This window comes from Halichoerus grypus, chromosome 6, assembly GCF_964656455.1.
Source record: "Halichoerus grypus chromosome 6, mHalGry1.hap1.1, whole genome shotgun sequence".
NCBI classification, from domain to species: domain Eukaryota; kingdom Metazoa; phylum Chordata; class Mammalia; order Carnivora; family Phocidae; genus Halichoerus; species Halichoerus grypus.
Window position 1 is genome coordinate 92,452,246 of NC_135717.1, and position 24,461 is coordinate 92,476,706.

Genomic DNA, 24,461 nt, shown 5'->3' on the forward strand with positions numbered 1-24,461 from the left:
GACAGAGAGAGACATAGCGAGAGCAGGAACACAAGCAGGGGGAGTGGGAGAGGGAGAAGCAGGCTTCCCGCGGAGCAGGAAGCCAGATGTGGGGCTCGATCCCAGGGCCCTGAGATCATGACCTGAGCCAAAGGCAGACGCTTAACGACTGAGCCACCCAGGCGTCCCTAACTTGATACACTTTAAAAATAATTTTAATAGCTTAATAACTGTAATATTTTAAATTGTCATTTAAAAATGAATATGAGGATATATTTTTAAATAAATGTATAAAACTAAGGCTATATAAAAAACTTTTACCAGACTAAGTTCCAAAAAAAAAAAAAAAGAAAGAAAAGAAACAAAGTGAGCAAAGTAAGAGAGGAAAACATACACTTGTGGGTTTTATGGGAGGAAATGACTGTATTCATTTTTTTTTCTCCCTAGTGATTATTCTTTGGGGAGCCACAAAATATTTCAGAAAGATAAATCTGTTATTCAACTCAATCTGCAGAAAAATGGGAAAGTTCCAGGAAAGTTATCTCGACAGGTAAGATTTTCTTAGCATTGGTTTCAATTTGCAAGCTGATCATTTTAAGGACAATATTCCTATCTTTATGGATTGTTGTCGATTTGGAATTACATAGCTTAATGAATACATGTTCATTTGAGTATATTTACTGAAACATAATGAAATATTTATCTAAATGCCTGTTAACAATTTGGACTGAAGCAATTACATGAACACATGACTGCAACCTTAGTATAATAGCAAATCAATTGGCCTCTTGGAAAAATCATTTATGAGAAACTTATTAAAGTTATTATATTCATACTATCCATGAAGCCACTAGGAAGTGAACAGAATAAAAAATGTGAAGGGGAAACCACTGAAGAAAGAAAAATAACACAACTCTCATTCTACCTGAAGACTGTTTATGTCGGTATCAACACAATTTAAATCAGGACAGATTAATATTCATAATATATATAATAAAACTACGTCAAAAGGGATTACTGTACTTTAATGACACAATTTCATGCTGTTAGATATGAATTTTATTCCCTATGTGATGTCTTGAGTTATTTCAAACCCAAATTGCACACTATGCAATGAACTTTGATATTTTGGCAGCTTTATCTGTAGAATCTTCCAATTACCTGCTTTAAGCAAAAATCCCATCACCCTGTCATTTACATCAGAAAACAGATTTCCAGTGCATGACTCTTTTTCTTTTTTTTCTAGTTTGAGGTGTTTCATCATAAAAAGTGTCAGGTGGTGCATTAGGTTGCAATATATCTATGTGGAATATAACATAATGAGGCCAAAAGAGAGTTGTTTAGAAAAATCTTTTGGAACTGGTACTCAACTCAGCCAGTGTTGACAGCTCCAGAGCTATGCATCTGAAATCTCCACAGAGAAACATTATAAAGTACAACTAATACTCTCAATATTAATATATCCTAAGAGTCTTCAAATTGTCCTCAATGTTTTGAAAAAGCTGAAATCATAATGTTTCATTTCAACATGGAGGAAGATGAGAAAACGTATGATTAGAATTTCTATTCTCCTTGAGAACTTTCATGTTGCTAAAAAATAACTTCTCTCATTGGGAGTAATTCACAAATCACTAACATTTCAGTTTCATGTAAATTAAGGTTTATACTTAAATCCATTTAACACCACTACTCGGATACAATGTGTACTGACATGTATTTTATGTCTGGGAATTCACATTTCTATTATATTTAACCTTCACAATAATTCTATGTGGCAAATATTATTAAAAATAACGAGAGTGAATCACAGGGAGCTCCATAACTTTCCCCAGATCATATTCATGGGACTAGTAAGCAAGCAGAGGAGCTTGGGTCTGAACCCAGTCAGTCTCCATAGCCCATACTTTATGCTATCAATTTATATGACAAGTACATTTAAGATTTAGAGGTGACTGAACGCAAAAGGTTTAGATGTGACTTTCAGCACAATTGGTAAAAATTCTAGCCATATATATATATGAATATATATATATACTTTTTGTTTGTGTGCTATTTTAGAGAGAGAGTGGGGGAGGGGCAAAGAGAGAGGAAGAGAGAGAATCTTAAACAGGCTCCACTCCCAGCACTGAGCCTGACACGGGGCTTGATCTCAAGACCTTGAGATCATGACCTGAGCCGAAATCAAGAGTCAGACATTTAGCCGACTAAGCCACCCAGGCGCCCCTTGTTTTGTTTTCCACAGCTATTCTACTTACCCCAAAGTCTGGGACATCATAGGTGTTTACATGTATTAACTCACAACAGCTCAAGAGCAAAAAAAAAAAAAGGGATAATTACTATTATTTTCCTTTTTTTTTTTAAAGATTTTATTTATTTATTTGACAGAGAGAGAGAGAGAACAGGAACACAAGCAGGGGGAGTGGGAGAGGGAGAAGCAGGCTTCCTGCGGAGCAGGGAGCCTGATGCAGGGCTCGATCCCAGGACCCTGAGATCATGACCTGAGCCGAAGGCAGACGCCTAACGACTGAGCCACCCAAGCGCCCCTATTATTTTCCTTTTTTAAATAAAAGTACTGAAAATTCAAAAGAGTAACTGAATGGCCCAAAGTCTCACAGCTAGTAAATAAGGGAGATGGGATTTGAGCAAAGCTAGTCTGGTGACAGAGCTGACTATATCATAATGCCAGCCAATTAACTATCTCTGGGGTATTGGTCATATGTTGTTGGGACAAGCATATAATCATTTCTGGGTGTAAAGTGTATAACTGTCACTAGAAATGCCTGCTTTTCAATGTGTCATTTGGATCATAGCAGGAAGTAAGTTACATGGCTGCCTTTTTTATGCTTCAACTCACAAACTTTACTCCTACAGTGAATATCACCATCTCTTGGCTAATTCAACAGTTTACAGGTAAAGAGTATAAATGCTTTTTCTCATCCACAACTTTTCCTAGCACTAACACTGTTATTTAAAAATAGATAATACGCTTGATGACACAGATGTTTATATATTCTCCATTCACTCAAAATATTAACTATGTAACTGCTATGTACTAGGCCCTACTTTAATGTTAGTTAGAGTACTGAACAAAATCAACAAAAATCCCAGCCTCATTCAGCCAGCTCTGACTCTCAATTAAAGAGTGGTGGTGGCCTCCATATAGACTATTAGAAAGGCATTCCATGTTTCCATCTCCCAAAATCCTGGTTCTTGAAGGATTTTTTTTTAGCATCATATTTCCAAAGAGAAGATATTACATTTTATTAAAATCTGTAACGATTGACTTTCAGATACCATGCTAAGTACATTACATATATAATCTAAAAATAATTAATTCAACAAATATTTCTTAAATACTTTTTACATGCCATATTTAGTACTTGCCTTTGAGGATCTCATATGTGAAGGAATAGGTTAGTGAACCTAGTTAAAATTCAGAATTATGAATGAGAAAATATATATGCAGATTTATACTTATTTGTTCATTGAACATATGATAATTGAGCACCTACTATATACCAGGCACTCTTCTAAACACTGGAGATACAGAGACAAACAAGACATCTCATTACTTATTCTAGAATGCAGAATTCTCATCCTGGTAAAGAAGACATGCAATAAACAAATATACATTTAAAAGTCTGATAGACTTAGGGGCATCTGGGTGGCTCAGTCAGTTGAGTATCCAACTCTCGGTTTTGGCTCAGGTCATGATCTCATGGGTCATTGGATCAAGCCCCACAAAGGGCTCTACCTACCCTCAGCAGGGAGTCTGCTTGAAGATTCCCTCCCTGCTTAAAGAGGGAGGGAATCTTCCTCCACTCATGCACGTGCTCACATGCATTCTCTCTCTCTCTCTCAAGTAAAATAAAATAATTTTTTTAAAAAAGTCTGATAGAGAGATATGTGCTTTGAAAGAAAAGATAACTATGCTTCTAAAGCCTAGAGTAAGAAAACCTGATACAGATGAATATGAAGGACCAGCTGTGGTGATTATTTTTATGTATAAATCCTAGAGCATATAGACCTAGCTTTTAACTTAAAAAATAAAGAGTGTTAAATTTACTGATTTGGCAACTTGTTTAAAAACAGATTCTGGATTCGTACTGCCAAATTCAAATGTCTGCTCTTGGACAAATGCTTATATTCACCCTAGTTTTCTGGTTTAAAAAATGTGAATAATACATACCTAATATGATTATTATTATAAGAACTTAATTGAGAAATGTAAATGAAGAGCTTAAATCAGTGCCTGTACCTAATCAGGACTACACAAGTATCAATTATTGATGTAATAAACTTAGGGTGTTAGACTAGATGGTATTTTAGCCTTTTACTATTAAAAACTCTATATGGTAAGGAGATACTGAATGGTCTCCTCTCTTGATTCTATTGTTTAATGTGGTGTCAAAATTCTCTATGATTTTCATAACTTTTGCTGTATAAAAACATTTATAAACAATTATGTTTTCTTTCCAGTAAAATAACATAAAATGGCTTATGATATTCTTTCTATATAATACTAGGAACATAATGATGATTGTCATTCCATTAAATTTATTGACACCATTGCCTTACAGTAGATACTTTAGAGTTCTCTAATTCTACAAGCATATTGCAAAACTCAATTCATCTCAGATGCCTTTCCTATTTTAAATTTGCTTGTGTTATACTGAAATATGGTAATTTAATTCTTGTTCCATGAGATTATTCATAAAATACGTTGACAGCCCTTAGAAATCTTTCTAGATTTCAAAATTTTACAATCCCCATCCTGATTAGATGTGTATAATTGAGTCTTTTATAAAAAAATTGTTCTCTCTTTATCTCTCTCAAATTTGATAAGTATTGCCAACATTGTTGATATTAATCATAAAATCAAGATTTCACTCTAGCTCAAGGAAACATTCACAGAACACATACAGCAGTAGATTTTTGTATGAAAAAGGCAGAAAAGAACATCTTAACTTTTTCCTTAAGATGAAAGGATGGATGGTCTTCAGCTTTGGAGAAAAGTAAAGTGTAAAATACAGTCCATGGACAACTGCTCAAACCTGTTCTCCAGACTTTTGAGCTCCTTTAAACAAAAATAATTTTCTTATAAGTGACAATATGACAAAGGCCAATTTCTCCCCCAAAAGCATCTCTGGAAGCCAAGGAAAGTGGTTTTAAAATGAATATGATTATGCTATACAGAAAGATGCAAATAAGTCATTATTTATATGCTTGCTTTTAACTTCAGAAAGAGGTTTCTTTTCTTCTTCTGAAAGTGTTTCTTTTTTATAGCATGCATTCAAAGTATTGTATTATAGGGATGGCCTTATTTTCTCCATGTAACAGCTTCCTTACTCTTCCTCACAAAACCACCCAATAAAAATATTAATATACCTTTGACCTTAGGCCATATAAAGGTTTTCCTTCTGATGTTCTCTGTCAGGAGTTCTAATAGGCAGTTTTAAGAATAGATAGTATATTAACATACAAGATTACATGCACTCCAGGCATTTAGGGACACACTCAGCTCTCAAACTTAACAAAGCTATGCATAGTGAAATAGTGCCATTATGAGGGAGTATATTGCATTCTCCCTTGCAGACTTGCATAGGATTTTCATGAGTGCCTGTTGCAGAAGAGCTAATCGAGGAGTTATCGGGCGTGTGTGTGTGTGTGTGTATGTGTGTGTGTATGCGTGTGTGTTTGTGTGTTTATGCATATGGACCACAGGACTGATATTTTATGATGAGTAGTTTCTGCTCATCTTGGGAGAAAACACATGCCTCCTGATGACTCCTCTTACACTAACATTTGGGAGGCAAGATGTGGTAAAGTTGAAAAATGGAGTTCATTCTGAGTCTGCCAGCCAATCTGGCAAGCTGTCAAGTCTCATACTGCCATGGCATCCACAGCCTAAATGTAAAGAAACTGTGCATGTATGTCAGAGAACTAGTGTCTGCAAAACTGCCTTCTTGTTAGGAGAACTTAATGTTTGACCTTGGTGCTGCCAGGATGTTTTTCAATTGTCCTTGAGGTTTATCCTCAAACAAAGCCCAGTTTTCTGATTCACTTTTTGAAAAGAGTGCTTACAGAGTTAAGAAGAATCTTGTAAAGTCTTTAAAACGAAGTATTAAAATGATGAATGAGGGTTATCAAAAGAGGTGAATAAAATGATAGCAGGAAGTTACAGACTTATTTTTATCTGGTACTCATTCCTATTCACTCTATAAATATTAATATATTCTGCTGTCTACAGCATGAAGATGACCACAGTCAGTTTTATCTGAACCAACTTCTAGAATTCATGCATATTTGGAAGGTATCCAGGTAAGATATTTTATTTTGTTCCAAGACTAGTTTCTGACTGAGTTCTCAAGTGCCAAATCACAATATTTTTCAGTTGATTGTAAAAACTGTCCCTTCACTAGTACCGTGGAAGCTATTGTACTTTTAATAGATATCTCCCTTTGGCAAATTTTGTTAATAATTATCTATTCTTCACAGCTATTCAGATACATTTGAAGGCTGCTAACGCCTTCCAGAACAATCTAACATTCATTTTAAAATCTCTCTGCTACCGGTTATTACATTTTCAAGGATTTTTTTTCTCATTCATTTTGTGAATTTGAGTGTGCATGTGTCACTAAGCTCTTTGTATAACTGAATTTCCATACTTTGCAAGTCAAAACCTCCTGCTTTAAATTTCTTTCTTGAACTCCCTAAAAATAATTGGTATATCATAAACAGAGGAGTGTTAATTCAAATTGGAAAACTCAAATGACAATAAATGAACATATCCTAATTGATTCTGATATCTAAATGTATGTATGTATTATTTGAAAAATAGACCCATCAAGAAGCTAAACTGGGAGAAGATATCGGTGCTATACTATGGGTTTATCTGGAATTAAAGTCGTTCTGAGCTGAATGAGCAAAAAATGGGGTATAGGATGTATATATCATTAATCTCTGAAGCAAATCCCAATATAAAAATATGAGTTAAAATTGTTTTTAGTGACTATTCATAATAGCTATCAATCACTTTAGTGGAGTTATTGTACATTGTGCATACATTATCTCATCTAATTCTTCCTACAACCCTGTGATAAGACACAGAATTTACTTCAGAATCAAAGAAACTAAAGTTCTAGAAGATTAAATACCTTACCTAAGGCCACTCAGTTCATTACTGGTAGGACCAAAATTAGGTCTGCCTGAAATTTGCAAAGACCAACTGTCTGAAATTTACAAGGACCATATATTTTTTTTTTATTAAACTACTGTGTCTTTCCATATGTGCCTCTCTTTATTTCCCCCAAAATATTCGTCCTCAACAATAAAATCATAGAATGGGTAGGACTAGGGAGGACTTTCAATATAATCTAACCCAAATTTTTATTTTATAGCTAATTACATGGATCAGGTATAGGCTCCCATCAAAATGACATATTAATAAAGGCTGTAGTTTCCTTATTCCAAAATAAATTTATCCAAAAAAAAAAAAAAAAAACTGTAGAGAGAGACATCAAATCTGACAAATTCTTTACAAAGGGAGAAATCCTTGGGAGACAAAGGACTGTTTTGAATTAGTTTGGTGGAGGGTTGTGACTTACATGTAGACAGCTGCTGCCTGGGACACAGAGAAACAAGAGGAGGCTAGAATAAGAAGGTGAGAGCAAGGCAGTTTTCCTTCTGTTCCTGCCTCACCCTGCCATTGTCTGGTCCTTCACAGAAGACTGGTGACCTTGACCATTGTGCAGTACAGGTATTCACAGGGTTAAATTAGGGCAAAGCAAAAGCTCTGCCACAGTGAAGACTAGAGGAAATCTGACAGGGACAGACTAGCCTCAGAATCTAACTCCTCCACACCTTCTCTTTAACCCCAGGGTAGTGCTGCTTATCCTCTGGTAAGGAAACTAAAACACAGAAAATTTCAAAAATTTGTCAGTCATCATACAGATAATTAATGCTCTAGCTAGGACTAAAACCAAATGTCTAACTCTCAGTGAGTCTTATTCCACTTCAATTGTATATGTTGTATATAATTTTATAAGTACATATAAAATATTTATATATAAAATGTATGTAAAATATTTATATATAACACATATATAAATATAAAATTTTATATTTACATATAAAGTTGTATACAGAATATATTTTTTATTTTATACATAGTATTTTATATTATTGACATATATTTTATATTATTTTATATATAATGGCATTATATAAGTGTGTATATGTGTATATATATGTGTGCATGTGTATATATTTATCCATCATTCATTGATGGACATTTAGGTTGTTTGTATGTCTTGGCTATTGTGAATAATGCTGCAATGAACTTGGGAGTGCAGCTATCTCTTCAAGATAGTGATTTCATTTCCTTTTAATACAAGAAGTGAGAATCCTGGATGATATGATAGTTTTACTTTTTTAAAAAATTTTCTGAGGAACCTTCATACTGTTTTCCAGAGCAGTTGTACCAATTTACGTTCCCAACAGTACACCAGGGTTCTCTTTTCTCCACAGGTTTGACAAGAGTCTTTTTGATAATAGCCATTCCTAACAGGTGTGAGGTGTTATCTCATTCTGGTTGTGATTTGCATTTCCCCAATGATTAATGATATTGTTCATGTACTTGTTGTTCAGATGCTTCGTGACCATTTGCATACATTTTTTTTAGGAGAAATGTCCACTCAAGTCCTCTGTCCATTTTTTTTAAACTTGGGATTGATTTTTCACTGTTGAGTTTTACATTTTAGATATCAATCTCTTATCAATATGGTTTGCAAATATTTTCTCCCATAACCTAGGTTGCCTTTTCATTTTGTTCATTCATTCCTTTGCTGTGCAGAGCAAGGTTTAAAGTTTAAGATAGGGGTGCAATTTCATTCTTTTGCATGAGAATATCCACTTATCTCAACACTATTTATTGAAGAGACTATCCTTTCCCCATTGATTATTCTTGGCTCCTTGTCAAATAATACTTGACCATATATGTGTAGATTTATTTCTGGGCTCTCGGAGTCTGTTCAACTGGTCTGTGTGACTGTTTTTATATCAGTGTCATAATTCTTTTGATTTCCAAAGCTTTGTAATATAGTTTGAAATCAGGAAGTGTGATGACTCCGGATTTGTTCTTTCTCAAGATTGCTTTGGCTATTCAGGGTATTTTGAGGTTCCTTATTAATTTTAGGATTGTTTTTTTCTTATTTCTGTGAAAAATGACATTGGAATTTTGATAAAATTATATTGAATGGGGCACCTGCCTGGCTCAATCAGTAGAGCATGTGACTCTTGATCTCAGGGTCATGAGTTCAAGCCCCAAGTTGGGTGCAGCGTTTACTTAAAATATATAATCTATAGATGGCTCTGAGTAGTATGGACATTTTAACAATATTAACCCTTCTGATCTAAAATCTTGAAAGTCTATTTATGTGTTTTCTTCAATTTCTTTCATCAATGTGTTATAGTTTTCAGTGTATAGATCTTTCACTTCCTTGGTTTAATTTATTCCTAAGTATATTTTTTATGCTTTTGTAAGTGGGATTTTTTTCTTAATTTTTCAAAACTTTCATTGTCAGTGTATAGAAACCCAACTGATTTGTATATATTTATCTTGCATCCTGAAACTTTACAGAATTCATTTATTAGTTCTAAGAGTATTTTAGTGGAGTCTTCAGGATTTTCTACATACAAGATTGTATCATCATCAAACAGACACAATTTTACTTCTCCTTCCAGTCTGAATGCCTTTTATTTCATTTTCTTGTCTGATTACTCTAAGACTTCTAGTACAATGTTGAATAGGAATGGTGAGCGTGAGAACCCTTATTTTGTTCCTGATTTTAGAGGAAGTACTTCCAACATCTTACCACTGAGTATGATGATAGCTGTGGGTTGTCATACATGAACTCTATTATGTTGAGATGTTTTTCTATGCCCAATTTGTTGAAAGTTTTTATGAGAGGATGTTACATTTTTTCAAATGCTTCTTCTGCTTCTATTGAGATGATCAATGATTTCTGTCTTTCATTTTATTAATGTGCTTTATCACATTTATTGATTTGTGTAGTTAAATCATCCTTGCATACCAGGGATAAATTTTCTCGGTCATGGTGTATATGATCCTTTTAATGTGCTGTTGAATTTGGTGTGCAAGTATTTTGTTGGGAAATTTTGCATCTATAATCATCAGGGATATTGGCCTGTAGTTTTCTTTTCTTGTAGTGTCCTTCTCTGGCTCTGGCATCAGGGTAATTCTGGCTTCATATAATGAGTTTGGGAGTGTCCCCACCTCTTCAAATTTTTGGAAGAGTTTGAGAATTGACATTAATTTGTCTTTAAAAATTTGGTAGGATTTATCAATGAAGCCATCTGCCCCTGAATTTTTTTTTGTTGGGAGGTTTTTGATTACCAACTTAATCTTATTGGTCGATTCAGATTTTCTATCTCTTTCTGATTCAGTCTTGGTGGGTAGTATTTTCTAGGAATTTATCCAGTATTCTAGGTTGTCCAATTTTTTGGCATATAATTGTTCATAGTAGTCCTTTTGCTCCTTCTTTGTTTCTTTTAGCAGCTTTTTAAAAAGATTTTATTTATTTATTTGAGAGAGAGAGAGAGACAAGTGGAGGGAGGGGCAGAGGGAGAGAGACAAGCTGACTCCCCACTGAGTAGGGAGCCAGATGCAAGACTTGATCCCAGGATCCTGGGCTCATGACCTGAGCTGAACACAGACAACTGACTGAGCCACCCAGGTGCCCCTTATAACAGCTTTTAAATTAAAGTCTATTTTGTGTAATATAAGTAAAGCTACCTCTGCTCATTTTTGGTCTCTATATGCATGAAGTACCTTTTTCCATCCCTTCGCTGTGAATGTGTGTGTCCTTGAAGCTGAAGGGAGTCTCTTGCAGGCAGTATATAGTTGTGCCTTTATTCACTCAGCCACTCTTTGCCTTTTGACTGAAAAACTTTACATTTTTTTTTTTAAGATTTTATTTGTTTATCTGAGAGAGAGAGGGAGCACAAGCAGGGGGGAGGGTCAGAGGGAGAAGTGGAGGCAGACTCCCCGCTGAGCAGGGAGCCCCATGCAGGACTCAATCCCAGGACCGCAGGACCATGACCTGAGCAGAAGGCAGACGCTTAACCAACTGAGCCACCCAGGCACCCCACATCTTTTTTTTTTTTTAATTTTATTTATCTGAGAGAGACAGAGACAGAGACAGCATGAGCAGGGGGGAGGGGCAGAGGGAGAGAGAAAACTTTACACTTAAAGTAATTACTGATAGATAATGACTTAAAATTGACATCTTGTTAATTGTTTTCTGGCTGTTTTGTCCTTCCTTCCTTCCTCCCTCCCTCCCACCCTGCCTGCCTTCGTTCCTGAATTGCTGATTTGCCATAGAAGTATAGTTTGATTCCCTTCTCTTTACCTTTTGAGTATCCGTGATAGGTTTTTGTTTTGTGTTCACTCTGAGGTTTACTTGAAATATGTTACAGATATAAAATTCTTTTAAGCTGATAACAATTTAACTTTATTTGCATAAAAACTCTACTATTTACTCTGCCCCAAAATCTTATGCTTTTGATGTCAGAATTTATATCTCTTTATATCATATATCCATTGACAATAATTACAGCTATAACTATTTTTAATACTTTTTCCCATGGGCGCCTGGGTGGCTCAGTTGGTTAAGCGACTGCCTTCGGCTCAGGTCATGATCCTGGAGTCTCGGGATCGAGTCCCACATCAGGCTCCCTGCTCAACAGGGAGTCTGCTTCTCCCTCTGACCCTCCTCCCTCTCATGCTCTCTGTCTCTCATTGTCTCTCTCACAAATAAATAAAATCTTAAAAAAAAAAAAAAAATTAAAAAAAAAAATACTTTTTCCCTTTAACCTCTATACTAGAGTTAAGTGATTGACACATCACTATTACAGTATTGTGAATCCAACTATATACTTACCTTTCCAGAAAGGTGTATTGCATATTTTCATGTTTTCCTGTTACTAATTAGTATCTTTTCATTTCAGCTTGAAGAACTAGCATTTCTTCCAAGGCAGGTCTTATGGCGAAGAATTCGCTTTGCCTTTGTTTGTGAGTCGTTATCTCACCTTCATTTCTGAAGGACAGTTTTGCTAGATAAGTATTCTTGGGTGGCAGGGGTTATTTTTGTTTTTGTTTTTTCTTTCAGCAACTTAAATTTATCATCCTACTCTCTCCTAGCCTGTAGGATTTCTGCTGACAAATCCACTGATAGCTTTATGGTGGTTCTCTTTTAAGAGGAAAAAATTTTCTCTCTTGCTACCTTTGAAATTCTCTCTTGTTTTTGCTTTTAGACAGTTCTATTATTGTTATGTGTCTTGGAGAAATCATTTTGGACTGAAATTATGAGATGAACTATTATTAAATGAACTTGGATATCCAAATCTCTCCCCAGCTTTGGGAAATTCAAAAGCCATTATCTTTAAATAAACTTACTGCTCCTTTCTCACTCTCTTCTCCTTCTGAGACTCCAGTGACATGTACATTGTTTCTTTTTATGGTGTCCCATGAATCCTATAGGCCTTCTTAATTCTTTTTTTTTTTCTTTTTGTTCCTCTGCTTAAGTAATTTCAAATAATCTGTCTTTGAGCTTACTGATTTTTTCTTCTGCTTGGTCCCTTCTGCCGAAGCTCTTTATTGAATTCTTCAGTTCAACCACTGTATTCTTTAGCTCCAAAACTTCTGGTTCTTTTTTATCTTTTCTATACCTTTGTTGAAGTTCTCATTTTGTTCTTATATTGTGTTGGTGATTTCATTAAATTGTCTCTCTGTGTTCTCTTATATTTCTGAGTATCTTTAGAACAATTATTTTAAATTTTTTGTCAGGCCATTCACGTATCTTCATTTCTTTGAGGTCAGTTGCTATAAGTTTACTGTGTTCCTTTGGTAGACTCATATTTCCCTGACTCTTTGTGATCCCTGGAGCCTTGCATAGGTGTCTGTGCATGGGAAGAAGCAGTCACATCTTCCAGACTTTATGGGCTGACCTCAGGAAAGGACCTTCACCTGTAGGTGAGACACAATGGAGCATGTTATGACCCTTGGTCTAGTGATGCAGGGCACCAAGTGCAGAGTCATGTGGAAGATCCAGATCTGGTGAGTGTGATGACTCCTCAGGTCAGGCCACTGGGGCCCACAACATTAACTCTGTGGTCCTTTGAAGTGCTAGGGTCCTTGAAATGGCTGCAAGTGCTGTTGGCATCTTCAGTGGTGCCTCCAGGTCCAGTACCTAGGGACCAGGACAGGCAGTGGTTGTTGCTAGAGCTGGTGTCATGCATACACACAGTTGCAGGGGCCAGCTGCAGGTGCCTATGTAGTGGCAGGGGCTGGTTGCAGACATACATATAGTGGGGGAGGGCAGGGCCAGCAGCAAGGACTAGGACTAACTGTAGGTGCATTGGCACTGTGAGGACCCTGGCTGTTGGCATGCACTCCTGTGGCTGCAGACCTTGGTCATGTGCACAGCAGTGGAGGCTGTTATGGGAGAGTCAGGCTGGTTAGATGCAGGTACACAGCTGGAGGGGCTGGTTGCAAGCAAGCCCAACTGTGTGAGTCAATGACAGGAAACAGGGCCAGGACCAGGCCCACAAACAGCTGTGGGGACCCTGGCTGTCGGTGTGCATTCCTGTGACTGCAGTGTCTCCCTAAGACATATGCACGGCAGTGAAGGCCAGTACAAAATTCAGGCCAAGGGCTTGCAGGTGCACAGCTTGGGAACCAGCTACAGGTGAGCCCTGCGGTGGCAGTGGGGTGAGGAAGGGAGTGGAGAGGGACTCAAGCAGCTGCTGTTTGTGAATGTGGATACCTGTGTGTGTGGGGAAACAGTGAAATTTGCAGGGGAGGTCTGCAGCTGCTATGTTGGTTGTTGGTTTCTTCAGTGGTAAAAACTACTGGGGCCCTCTGCAGAGCAGGTCACTGGGAACCATACTAACTCCCACTGTGTGACTGATACTGGTAGCCCCAGCCCTTCTTCCTTGTTCCGAGCTGTCTTTATGCATCTCAGCTTTGCTGGTGTCTGCATGGAGTAAAACCAACGCAGGTCCTTCTTGTAGTGGCCCAAAAGGCTGGGGAAGCTGCTGGTTCACCCCTCTCCCTCTCCCAGCAAGGGGGTTTCCCTCTTGGCAGTGAGCAATGCTGGCCTGCAGGATGGGATGAGGCAGGCAAAATGAAACTGCCCGCTCTTCCCTTTTCATGTGGTTATTCTCAGGTTTTGTAGTTGTTGTTGTTCTACAGTGTTGTGGAAGTTTCTTAGAAGGATTCCTAAACTCTCCCAGAGCTGTTCTTGTTCATGGGTAGTTGTCTAACTGTGGGAAGAAAGAGGCTGGGATCTCCTACTTTGCCATCTTGGTGACTTCCAGGACTTTGCTTTCTGAAATACAAGGCTATTCTGCCAGCCCTCCTCAGACCCCTTTATGGTGTCATTAAAAGATCAAACACTAGATGGCAGGAGCTTTGTTTTCACTTTTCCTCTTCCTGACTTCCTTTTAGAAGTTGGGCAAATCACATACCTTCATTAGTTTCTAGGAGTTTTTCTATAAAATAAATATAATATTTAATAGCAAGGTGCTGAACTAGGTATATATTCTTGAGGGTCTTTTAAGTGCTAGGGTCAGATTTTACATAAAAACCTTCCCTCCAATAACCAAAATTTTTCACAGTTCTTTTCCTGTACCTCCACTGAATTTTACATAGTCTGTGAATTTTGTCTTGAACTGTTATATGTAATGCAACTAAAATGATGATTTAATAAAGGCTGAGAAGGCAGCTATTGTAAAATATATTGGTGTGTTTTAACACTGTTTTTGTGTTGTATGATTTGTTCAATTCAATTCAGGAGTTTTTAGGACAAATAGGAAGGGAAAGTCATAATGTTTAGGAAAATAATTTTGATAAGTGAAGTCAAAAGAACCTCTACTAATCTCACACCTATTCCACCAAAGCATAGATCAAGTTGGAGCAATAAGAGCAGCTCAGGAAGGAAAAACACAGAGGTCTGATGTCAAAGACAACCTTATCTATTATAAATATATGTCATTAATTCTGAAAGCAATTCTCTTCAAGATTTTGCATATTTAACAATTCTTGATGTTAGTATTTGTCATTATCTGCTCATGAATCCTTTTGTAACTTACATTTTGAATTAAGAGTAATTTGATACAATGAACAGTCTTTGAGAGGTTTGGTTAATTTGTCATGGACTTTTTTTGGAGTTCTAAGGTTTTCAAATATGTTTGTAGCCTATCAAGTTATGCAAAACTTATAAACATTCATCTGAAATGGTTTTTAAAATCGTGTCAATAGCAATCCTTTTTTAACCATGTCTGCTATAGAATCATGGACAAAACAGAGCTTATGATAAATATGCTAAAGTTAATACTAGTTTTCCTCCCCACTTTTAAACAAAGTTGTTGTTTTTTTTCTTTCCAGACAGTGCCTCTCAACAGTAATCAAAAAATATGACTTCCACCTGAAATCCCTATTGAACACCCAGGTATTAACTTTAGTTACTTCACCTGTCAATTCCACAAGCATCTATTAACCATAAACTCTTTTTCTAAAACTTAACAGTTTTCTGAAGATACAAAGATGAATAAAGTAGAAGGTCTATACTTGAGCAGCTTTCATTCTATCATGGCAAAATAGACAAGTAAACAGACATGTGTTAATAAAGTGTCATAGCTACTGTGAAAGACCTGTGTGTATATAGGGCACAAAAAAAAGTTATCAATTTTACCTATTTGATCTGAATATTGAAAAATGAGTATGCCAGCTAGGGAAGTGGCACGGTGAAGGAAGGTGGGGAGTGGGGATAACTTTCAGCAAAAAAACACCATGAATAGAAGCAGTTAGGGAAAAGCCTGCTATGATTTGAAAACTGTATGAAATTTGGAATGGCTACAATTAGGGTTCAAGGCCTGTAAAGATACCAGATGAAAGGGGCAAGCAGGGGCTGTTATATAGGATCTTAAGGACACTTTATGGACAATTTAATGATTTTCTAATTTATCAGCTGATGACATGGAGCCATTATGCAAGGCAGTAGAATGACAGATGGGTGATTAGAGGAGCATTTCATTAGCCCAAAGAGATGATGAGGGTATTGACAAAAACTCTACAATAGGGGTGGGTAGGAGGGCACAAATTCATAATAGGTAAAAATATGCAACTTATATGATTTGGTGAAAGATTATGAGTAAAACAAAAGAAGAGAGTGTCTAGAATACCTCCACATTCCTGGCTGCTAACTGACTGCATAGAGACATCAGTTCACTAAAATAGCAAAGAGAAGAGAAGCTAGCTTGACATGGAAAAATGACGGATTTAGTCTAAGACTACTAAGATTTGGTCGCCAACAGGGCATCCAAGTTGTGGTCACCATTAAGCAGATCATTTCTTATAGCTTATTCTTCCAGGGAAGGGTTAATCTTCCACAGATAAAACAACCTATGATTATAGAAAATTGTGTAAGACAGTGTTTTTTTTTTCAAGATTTATTTATTTATTTGAGAGAGAGAGAGAATGGGGGGAGGGGCAGAAAGAGAAAGGAGAGAGAAACCCAAGCAGACTCCAAGTTGAGCGCAGAGCCCAGCACAGGGCTCGACCGGAGCCGAAACCAAGAGTCAGACAACCAACCGACTACACCACCAGGCGCCCCAAGACAGGGGTTTTAAAACAAGTGAGGATTTCTTTTTCCATTAAATAATTGACTCCTGATATATATATGAAAACATAAAGAACCTAGGTAACTAAAAGATTCTGAAAATAACAAATAATATTTCTTGATGAAGCTACCAAACTCATGTGAATTCCACATAAATATTCAAAGACACAGTGATAACAAACACACAACTCATATACCCTTCCAAAGTGTAATCTTCTCATTCTAATTCCATTTTTCTTTCTTGAGCCTGGCTTAAATCTGGAAGTTCAAAATGTGAAGTGTGAAAAAAACTCACAGATTGGTTTAAGTCTCATAAAAGTGTCATAATTAGGACTTCTTTCAGCTTGATTCTTCACATTTCTGATAGTCATTCTTTCTAATGTAGAATTTGAAATTTACCAGGCACCCAAGGCAAATGAAGACTTCATTCCTAGATCATTTATGTCTCTTGACTATATGGAAATATATTTTTGAGGTTATGGTAAACTATTTATAGGAATGAATTGTAATTACCTAAATGTCTTGGTACTGCTCATGTATCAAAAATGCCTTTTTATACACACACATACACACACACAAAAATCGTTGAGAATTTGTAAAGTTCTTAATTTCCAAGAGGTTTGATCATCTTACTCATACATAAAGCCTCCAATATTTCCACTTTAAAAGAATCCATTGATTCTTGTAAATTTTTCCAGTATGAATTAAAAGTTGGCAAAACATCAAATAACTACTATCTTTACATTAACACTGGCAAATAGTTATCATCACCCACATCTGAATTATTTTATAAATAGGCCACAGAGTCTGCGATTTTCCAGATGAACTCTTCCAAAACAATGAGCTTTTTAAATGTGATTCTTCCTATGAAGTATCACTGGTAAATATCTGAGAAGTGAGGACAGACTGTGATATGATCAATTCACAATTTTGTGCTTCCTATTTATTTGAAAATTGCATTTAGTAGCATTTCATCAATGTTGAAAGCAGTACTAATTTGAAAAACAATTTTTTTAATATTTCCCAAACTTGGATTATTAAACATATTTTTTTAAAAAATAGCAAACATGCAGGCTGAATAAATATGACATGAATATTATTGAGTAATATGGATAATTTAAGTTTTCAAATATTTTATTTCCCCAGCCATTGTCATTTAACATATTTTAGACGACTTATTTCAGATTGGGCATTCTGATTATTATGTTTGCTAAATAGATAGTTTTGTAAGTAGTTTACGTAGAACTTTTCCTTTGAACATTTTCTTCCTCTCACCTATTCCACTAATACCCAGAAAGGTAAGGAATATTTTCTATATTCATCCTATATTCTACATTCATCTCTAATATTTCAGAGAAATTAAAAATAGAAGAAAGAGAAAGAATTTTCCCCCTAAGATATTACTCAATGCTTACTTAATGCAAATTAGTGAACTACTTACTCACTGGAATCAAGAGAAATGGAAATCAGAACCATACTCTGAAGTTGCTGATGATCTAGTTGGAAAGACAGCATATTCACACATATAATATACATACAGAGCAAAGCAGTGTAAAACAAGATTTCAATCTATGTGCAAGAATCAACTTCTAATTCAAAGTGCTTAAGCACTGTCTCTAAAATTTTTATTACAATGCCAAATAGCCCTTTAGAGAAAGTTAGCAATCCTACCACTGATGATAAACTTATACTAGAATCTAGTAACTGGTGAACTAACTGTAAACTAGATGGAAATCGATTGAGAAAAATCTACTCATGCTTCAAAACATGGTTTGGCTTCATGAAATATCTTCTTGGTCTACAAAAAGCTACAAACCTCCAAACACTTTACCATCTAGCTCATGACTCAGAGAGTGTACCAACTAGATAACAAGAATGACATCTCTATTATTCAGGTGTAAGTAACTCAATGAGTAAGGAAGAACAATAATTATCTCACAGTTTCCTCTCCCTGAGAGCAAAATCCAACTGTATTCAGCCTCTAGACAGAGTCTAAAAATTCCATATACAAGTAGAAATAAAGGGGGCACAAAGGGATCTTATATATTTAGTTTATTAGAACTGAAGCTCTTTTAGTAACAGGTAGATCTATTATTGGATTTTTAGAAGTTCAATTCAAACATAATTTAAACAGAGTGGCAGTAAAGACAGAATTTAGGAGCAGAGATTCCAAAGTCAGATATCTGTATGACAGCCCTCCATCACTATGGAAGTTTTTATTCAACTTTCCTAGAGTTCATATTATTCATCACTAGAGTGAATATAATAAAATATAATGATATTTTTAAAAATTAATAAAAAGTGGATGTGATGTGTTTAATATAACATAGTAGTTTGAAGATAAAAAGTGTTCAAGTAAAAATAAGTACAAGTATTATTTTATTGCTATGAGAGTTACTATTTTTAACACTATTACTAAAGTAGAGGACTGTACAGGATCCAGAAGAAAAATGTCACAAAACCGATTTGCATTCACAATAGAATATAAGAAGAGGTAGAAAAGGACCAAAAAAATCATAAGAAGAAAATAGAATAAAATGAATAGGTAACAAGGACCCAGTTAAAGGTTACAAAAGAAGAAGTCAAGGAGATGAAGGAGATAAAGTCAGGTCACAAGGAAAATAAAACACAACTGCAGATTTGGAACCTGCCTTAGCAGAAATAAAGGGCATACTGAAACTACTAAAAGTCAAACCTATTATGTATAGAACACTCTCAGACTTAAAGAATGAAAAAAAAAGAAAAAGTGAAACTAGATTTTCAATAAGGAAGATAATCACTAGCCAACATAATTTGTATTCCAAGTGAAATGGAAAGCACTGAAGGGTTCCGTCAAAGGAATAACATGATCTGACATTTTATTTGGGATTTGTGCAGTGAATTATATAATACATGAAAAACATATAATAATATATATACAAATTAAAGAATAATATCAGAACAGGCATTCTTATTAAACAATAAGTTTAGCAACAAAATATTGCCAGTATCATAGGATCTGCCCATGTGCCATGAACGTTGGGGTCCCTTCTTTTCACTACATCTGTATCTACATAAGAGGTAATCTTTGGAGAACAGTGTTCTGTAGCTTTTCTTTTCACCACTTCATCTTTTCCCATTTCACTATCAAAGGATATCTATGCATTCATTAGCAATATAAAGTTTAGGTTTCCTTTTTAATATCTACCTAAATGGAATCAAGCTATATATAGTTTTTGAGCCATGTATCTTTCACTCATTGTTTTCAGATTTATCCGCCTTGTTCCATGTGGTTTTGATTTGTTTCCATTGTTATATGGTACTCAATTAGATCAAAGAACCTCTATGTATTTATCTATTCTACTGTTGATGTATACTTGAGCTAATATCAAGAATTTTTCTAGGGTATATACCTAGGGTCATAGACCCTTTTCTAATAGGGTCACATGTATTTCATAACAGATGAGAGTTCCCATTGCCCCATTTTCTCACCAACATGTGGTACAGTCCAACCTTTTAAATTTTTGCCTAAAGAGGTGTATGTTTTGATCATATTTCAGTTTTAATTTTCATTTCCCTGAATATGAAAATTCATTATTCTTTACTTTTTAAAATAAAACATCAAACTGTCAATCTTTTTATTTCTGAAATATTATTTTTTTAATTATGTTCAATTAGCCAGCATATAGTACATCATTAGTTTTTGATGTAGTGTTCAATGATTCATTATTTGTGTATAACACCCAGTGCTCATCCCAACACATGCCCTCCTTTATACCTATCACCTAGTTACCCCACCCCCTCCCTTCTGTAACCCTCAGTTTATTTCCCAGAATCCAGAGTCTCCCATGGTTTGTCTCCCTCTCTGATTTCTTCCCATTCAATATTCCCTCCCCTTCCCCATGGTCCTCTGCGCTATTCCTTATGTTCCACATATGAATAAAACCATATGATAATTGTCTTTATCTGCTTGCTTTTTTCACTTAACATAATCCTCTCCAGTTCCATCCATGTCAATGCAAATGGTAGGTATTCATCCTTTCTGATGGCTGAGTAATACTCCATTGTATATATGAACCACATCTTCTTTATCCATTCATCTGTTGAAGGATGTCTCGGCTCCTTCCACAGTTTGGTAATTGTGGACATTGCTGCTATGAACGTTGGGGTCCCTTCTTTTCACTACATCTGTATCTTTGGGGTAATTATCTAGTAGTGCAATTGCTGGGTCGTAGGGTAACTCTATTTTTAATGTCTTGAAGAACCTCCACACTGTTTTCCAGAGTGGCTATACAAGCTTGCATTCCCACCAACAGTGTAAGAGGGTTCCCCTTTCTCCACTTCCTCACCAACATTTGCTGTTTCCTGTCTTGTTAATTTTTGCCATTCTAACTGGTGTATCTCATTGTGGTTTTGATTTGTATTTCCCTGATGTCTAGTGATGTTGAGCCTTTTTTCATGTGTCTGTTAGCCATTTGTATGTCTTCCTTGGAGAAGGGTCTGTTCATGTCTTCTGCCCATTTCTTGACTGGATTATTTGTTTTTTGGGTGTTGAGTTTGATAAACTGTCCTTTTTTATGATATATATACATAGTCAGACTTCTCATCCATTTTCTCCATTACCTTATCTTTTTCAAATAGATTCATGGGAACTACTTATATATTTACTCATCATTTGATTATGTGTATTGTAAATATTTCCTTTTAGCTGGTGGCTTGTCTTTCCACCTTCATTATGGTTTGTATTTATTAAATTAACTATCCAGAAGTTTAACTGACATAAAATAAAACACACTCATGTTAACCATATAGTTTGACTAGTTTTGAAAATGTATATGCCTATGTAACCACCACAGAAATCAAGATATAAAATATTTCCATCACACCCAAAAGTGCCCAACTGCTTTTTTGCAGGTAATATCTTCCATCCTAGACACCATGCAACCCAAGATATATGGATTTTCTTTGCCTTTAACTCCAATAGAATTTTACTATTAAGTGATAAGAACAGGACTCTTGGTTTTTGTTAATCTTAAGGAGAATGTTACAGTCCTTTACCAACTGAGTAAGAAGTTATTTGGAGTTTATGTAGTTTTGGCATGAAGTTAGTCGCCCTTTACTAGGTTGAAGAAGTTTCCTTCTATTCCTCATTCGCTAGGAGTTTATATTGTAGATGGGCGATAAATTTTGTCAAATGCCTTTTCTGTATCAATACGGATAGGCATATGGTTTTTCTCATTATTCCTTTCAAATTTTAAAAATATTTTTGCATTACTGGGATTAACCATACTTGTGAAAATTTAAAACCTTTTTATCTGGCTTCAATTGGTTAATATTTTGTTAAGGGTATTTGCATTTATATCAATGAGATACATCAGTCTGTATTTTTATTTTGTTGTAATGTTGTAGTTTGATTTTGATGTTGGAGTAGTACAGGACTTATAAGTTGAGAGATATTCCCTTTCCATATATTCTGAAAGAATTTGAGATTTGATTTGATTTGTTCCTTAAATGTTTGATAAAATTTACCAATGAAATCATCTTTTCTGAGTTTTCCTTGTGGCAAGGATTTTAGTTATAAATTCAATTTCTTTAATTCATATAAAACTACTCAAATTTTAAAGCCATCAACTTCCCTCTAAAGTTTAGTGGCATCCCACAAATTTTGATATGCTGGCCATTATTTCTTTAAATATCTCTTAACCCCATTCTTATGTCTCTAGAACTACAACTGCATATGTGACTTTGACAGCTCTTAGAGGTCATGTGTTAGTTTTTCTCCCCACTGTTTTCTTCCCTTCATGTTTCAATTAGGATAATTTCTCTTGACATATCTTCAATTTCACTGATAATTTCCCTAGCTATGTTCAATCTGCTGATGAGCCCACTGAAGGAATTCAGCTCTAATATCACATATATTTTTATATTTCTATCATTTAAATTTGCTTTTCTATATAGTTTCCATCTCTGTGTTGAAGTTCCCCACCTGATCATGCATGTTGTCCATATTTTCTCCTAGATCCTGTAACATGTTAATTATAGTTATTTTAAAGTCCTTATCTGATTATTCCAACATCTAGGTCATATATAGATTTGTCAATTGTTTCATCTACTGACAATGGGTTATTGTTGCTTTTTTATACAAATTGTAATTTTTGTTTGAGTGCTAAACATCGCATGGAGAATAGTAGAGAATGAGGTAAATTTAATTCACACCTGCAAATGGGCAATGTTCTTCTTCAGTTATGCTACTACTATGCATGGTTGATATAATCCAGTCAAGATTTGTGCTTTATTTGTGTTTTGTTATTATCATTATCGTAGGGCACTTCACACTTCAAATTCCTTCAAATAGTGGTTAGCCACTATTACCTGTACTTAGAGTGGGGCTTGGGCTGCCAGAATTTTTTCCTCAGTATTCCTGCTTCACTTTCAGCTTTCAACAGCCCCTGCTCGCCTATGCCACAGAGATAGTCCCTATCAATACTCTTGTCTCTCCCCCGGCACTACTCTGCTCTTTGTTTATTATTCAAAATAGACTCATCCTCTGTAGTAAGGTAAAGGGAGGTCTGTGTTGTAATGATCAGTCACAGCCATAGGCAGACTGTGTTCTACTGTCTCGAGATTGGAACTTTCTGAGAATCCCTGCCCCTCTACGTGGCAGCCAAACTGTGCCTTATATCTGTAGTTAATCTTATACAGAAGATGATTTTCTGCCCCTTCTGACACTGGTAGCTGGCCTCTGATTGGTATCCATGTAGGATCCCGACTCAAGACAGAGTATCCTTCCCCTTCCCCATGGGCCAAAGGTTTTTGCTTTGACTTTCCCCTCACTGGCAAAGGATCTTCAGCTATGTCTACCGCTCACCCACAGGGAGACTGCTTTGCTTTCTCTCCCTTTCCCCACAAAGTAAGATTTTTTGCCTGGGATCAGGGTGACAGAGAGTGTTCTGCCCTTTTAATGTTTTAATTTTCCTAGTACCATCAACCAGCAGCATAAGACTTTTGCTTCTTGTTAGAGAAGGCTCCACAGAAATGGGCAGGCCTTTGTGCCTGTCTCGCAGAAACAACTGATCATCTGTTACATACTGGACCACTAAATGGACCTTCATTTTCCTGAACAATATTTTCCCCTAAACAGCTGGTAAGCATCCATGGAAAAGAGCTTAAATAATGATTGTAAACTCTCCTTATGTTATAAACTCCCAGATATTCCAAACTGACATGCTAGTTCATACCTGGCCCTTTAAGAATTTGTTATAATTTTAGTTAATTTATTCTTACCCTCTTGTATAGTGGTCACCTCTTTCTCCTGTGCTCTGCTAAAGGTCAAAGACTTTGTATGCCCCATCTCTCCTTGGAGGGGCCTATCATTCTTTGGAATCCAGTATATTTGGTCACTTGTGACCTCAAATCTCTAATGAGGTCAGGAAAAATTATGATTTTTTGTACATTATCTGCCTTTTTTCATTGCAACGGTGTGACCAAATATCTATATTTTAAGCTGAAATGGAACTCCAAAGACTAATTTTTAAAAGATTTTATTTTTAAGTAATCTCTACACCCAACATAGGTCTCAAGCCCACAACTCTGAGATCAAGAGTCACATGCTTTCTGACTGAGCCAGCCAGGCACCCCTCCAAAGACTATTTTTAATCTTTAAGGAACAAACAATTTATAATAGCAATAACTAGTTCATCTGGAACAAAAATAATTCTAACTTCTCAATTTGTCTCCAAACTCATTAATTGAATTTGGCAATTTTCAGTGTGTAAATATAAACAGAAATTCACTAAGGTT

The 24,461-nt window shown here is 35.8% G+C and overlaps 1 protein-coding gene across 1 annotated transcript in view; it reads left to right on the forward strand.

Annotated features, from left to right (window-relative positions):
• PIK3C2G (phosphatidylinositol-4-phosphate 3-kinase catalytic subunit type 2 gamma) overlaps positions 1–24,461 on the forward strand; it is a 377,014-nt gene that overhangs the window by 68,089 nt on the left and 284,464 nt on the right. Inside the window, exons 6-8 of the mRNA XM_036065643.2 lie at positions 427–529; positions 6,230–6,300; positions 15,449–15,512. Coding sequence (XP_035921536.2) covers positions 427–529; positions 6,230–6,300; positions 15,449–15,512 — 238 coding nt within the window. The remainder of the gene's footprint in view (positions 1–426; positions 530–6,229; positions 6,301–15,448; positions 15,513–24,461) is intronic.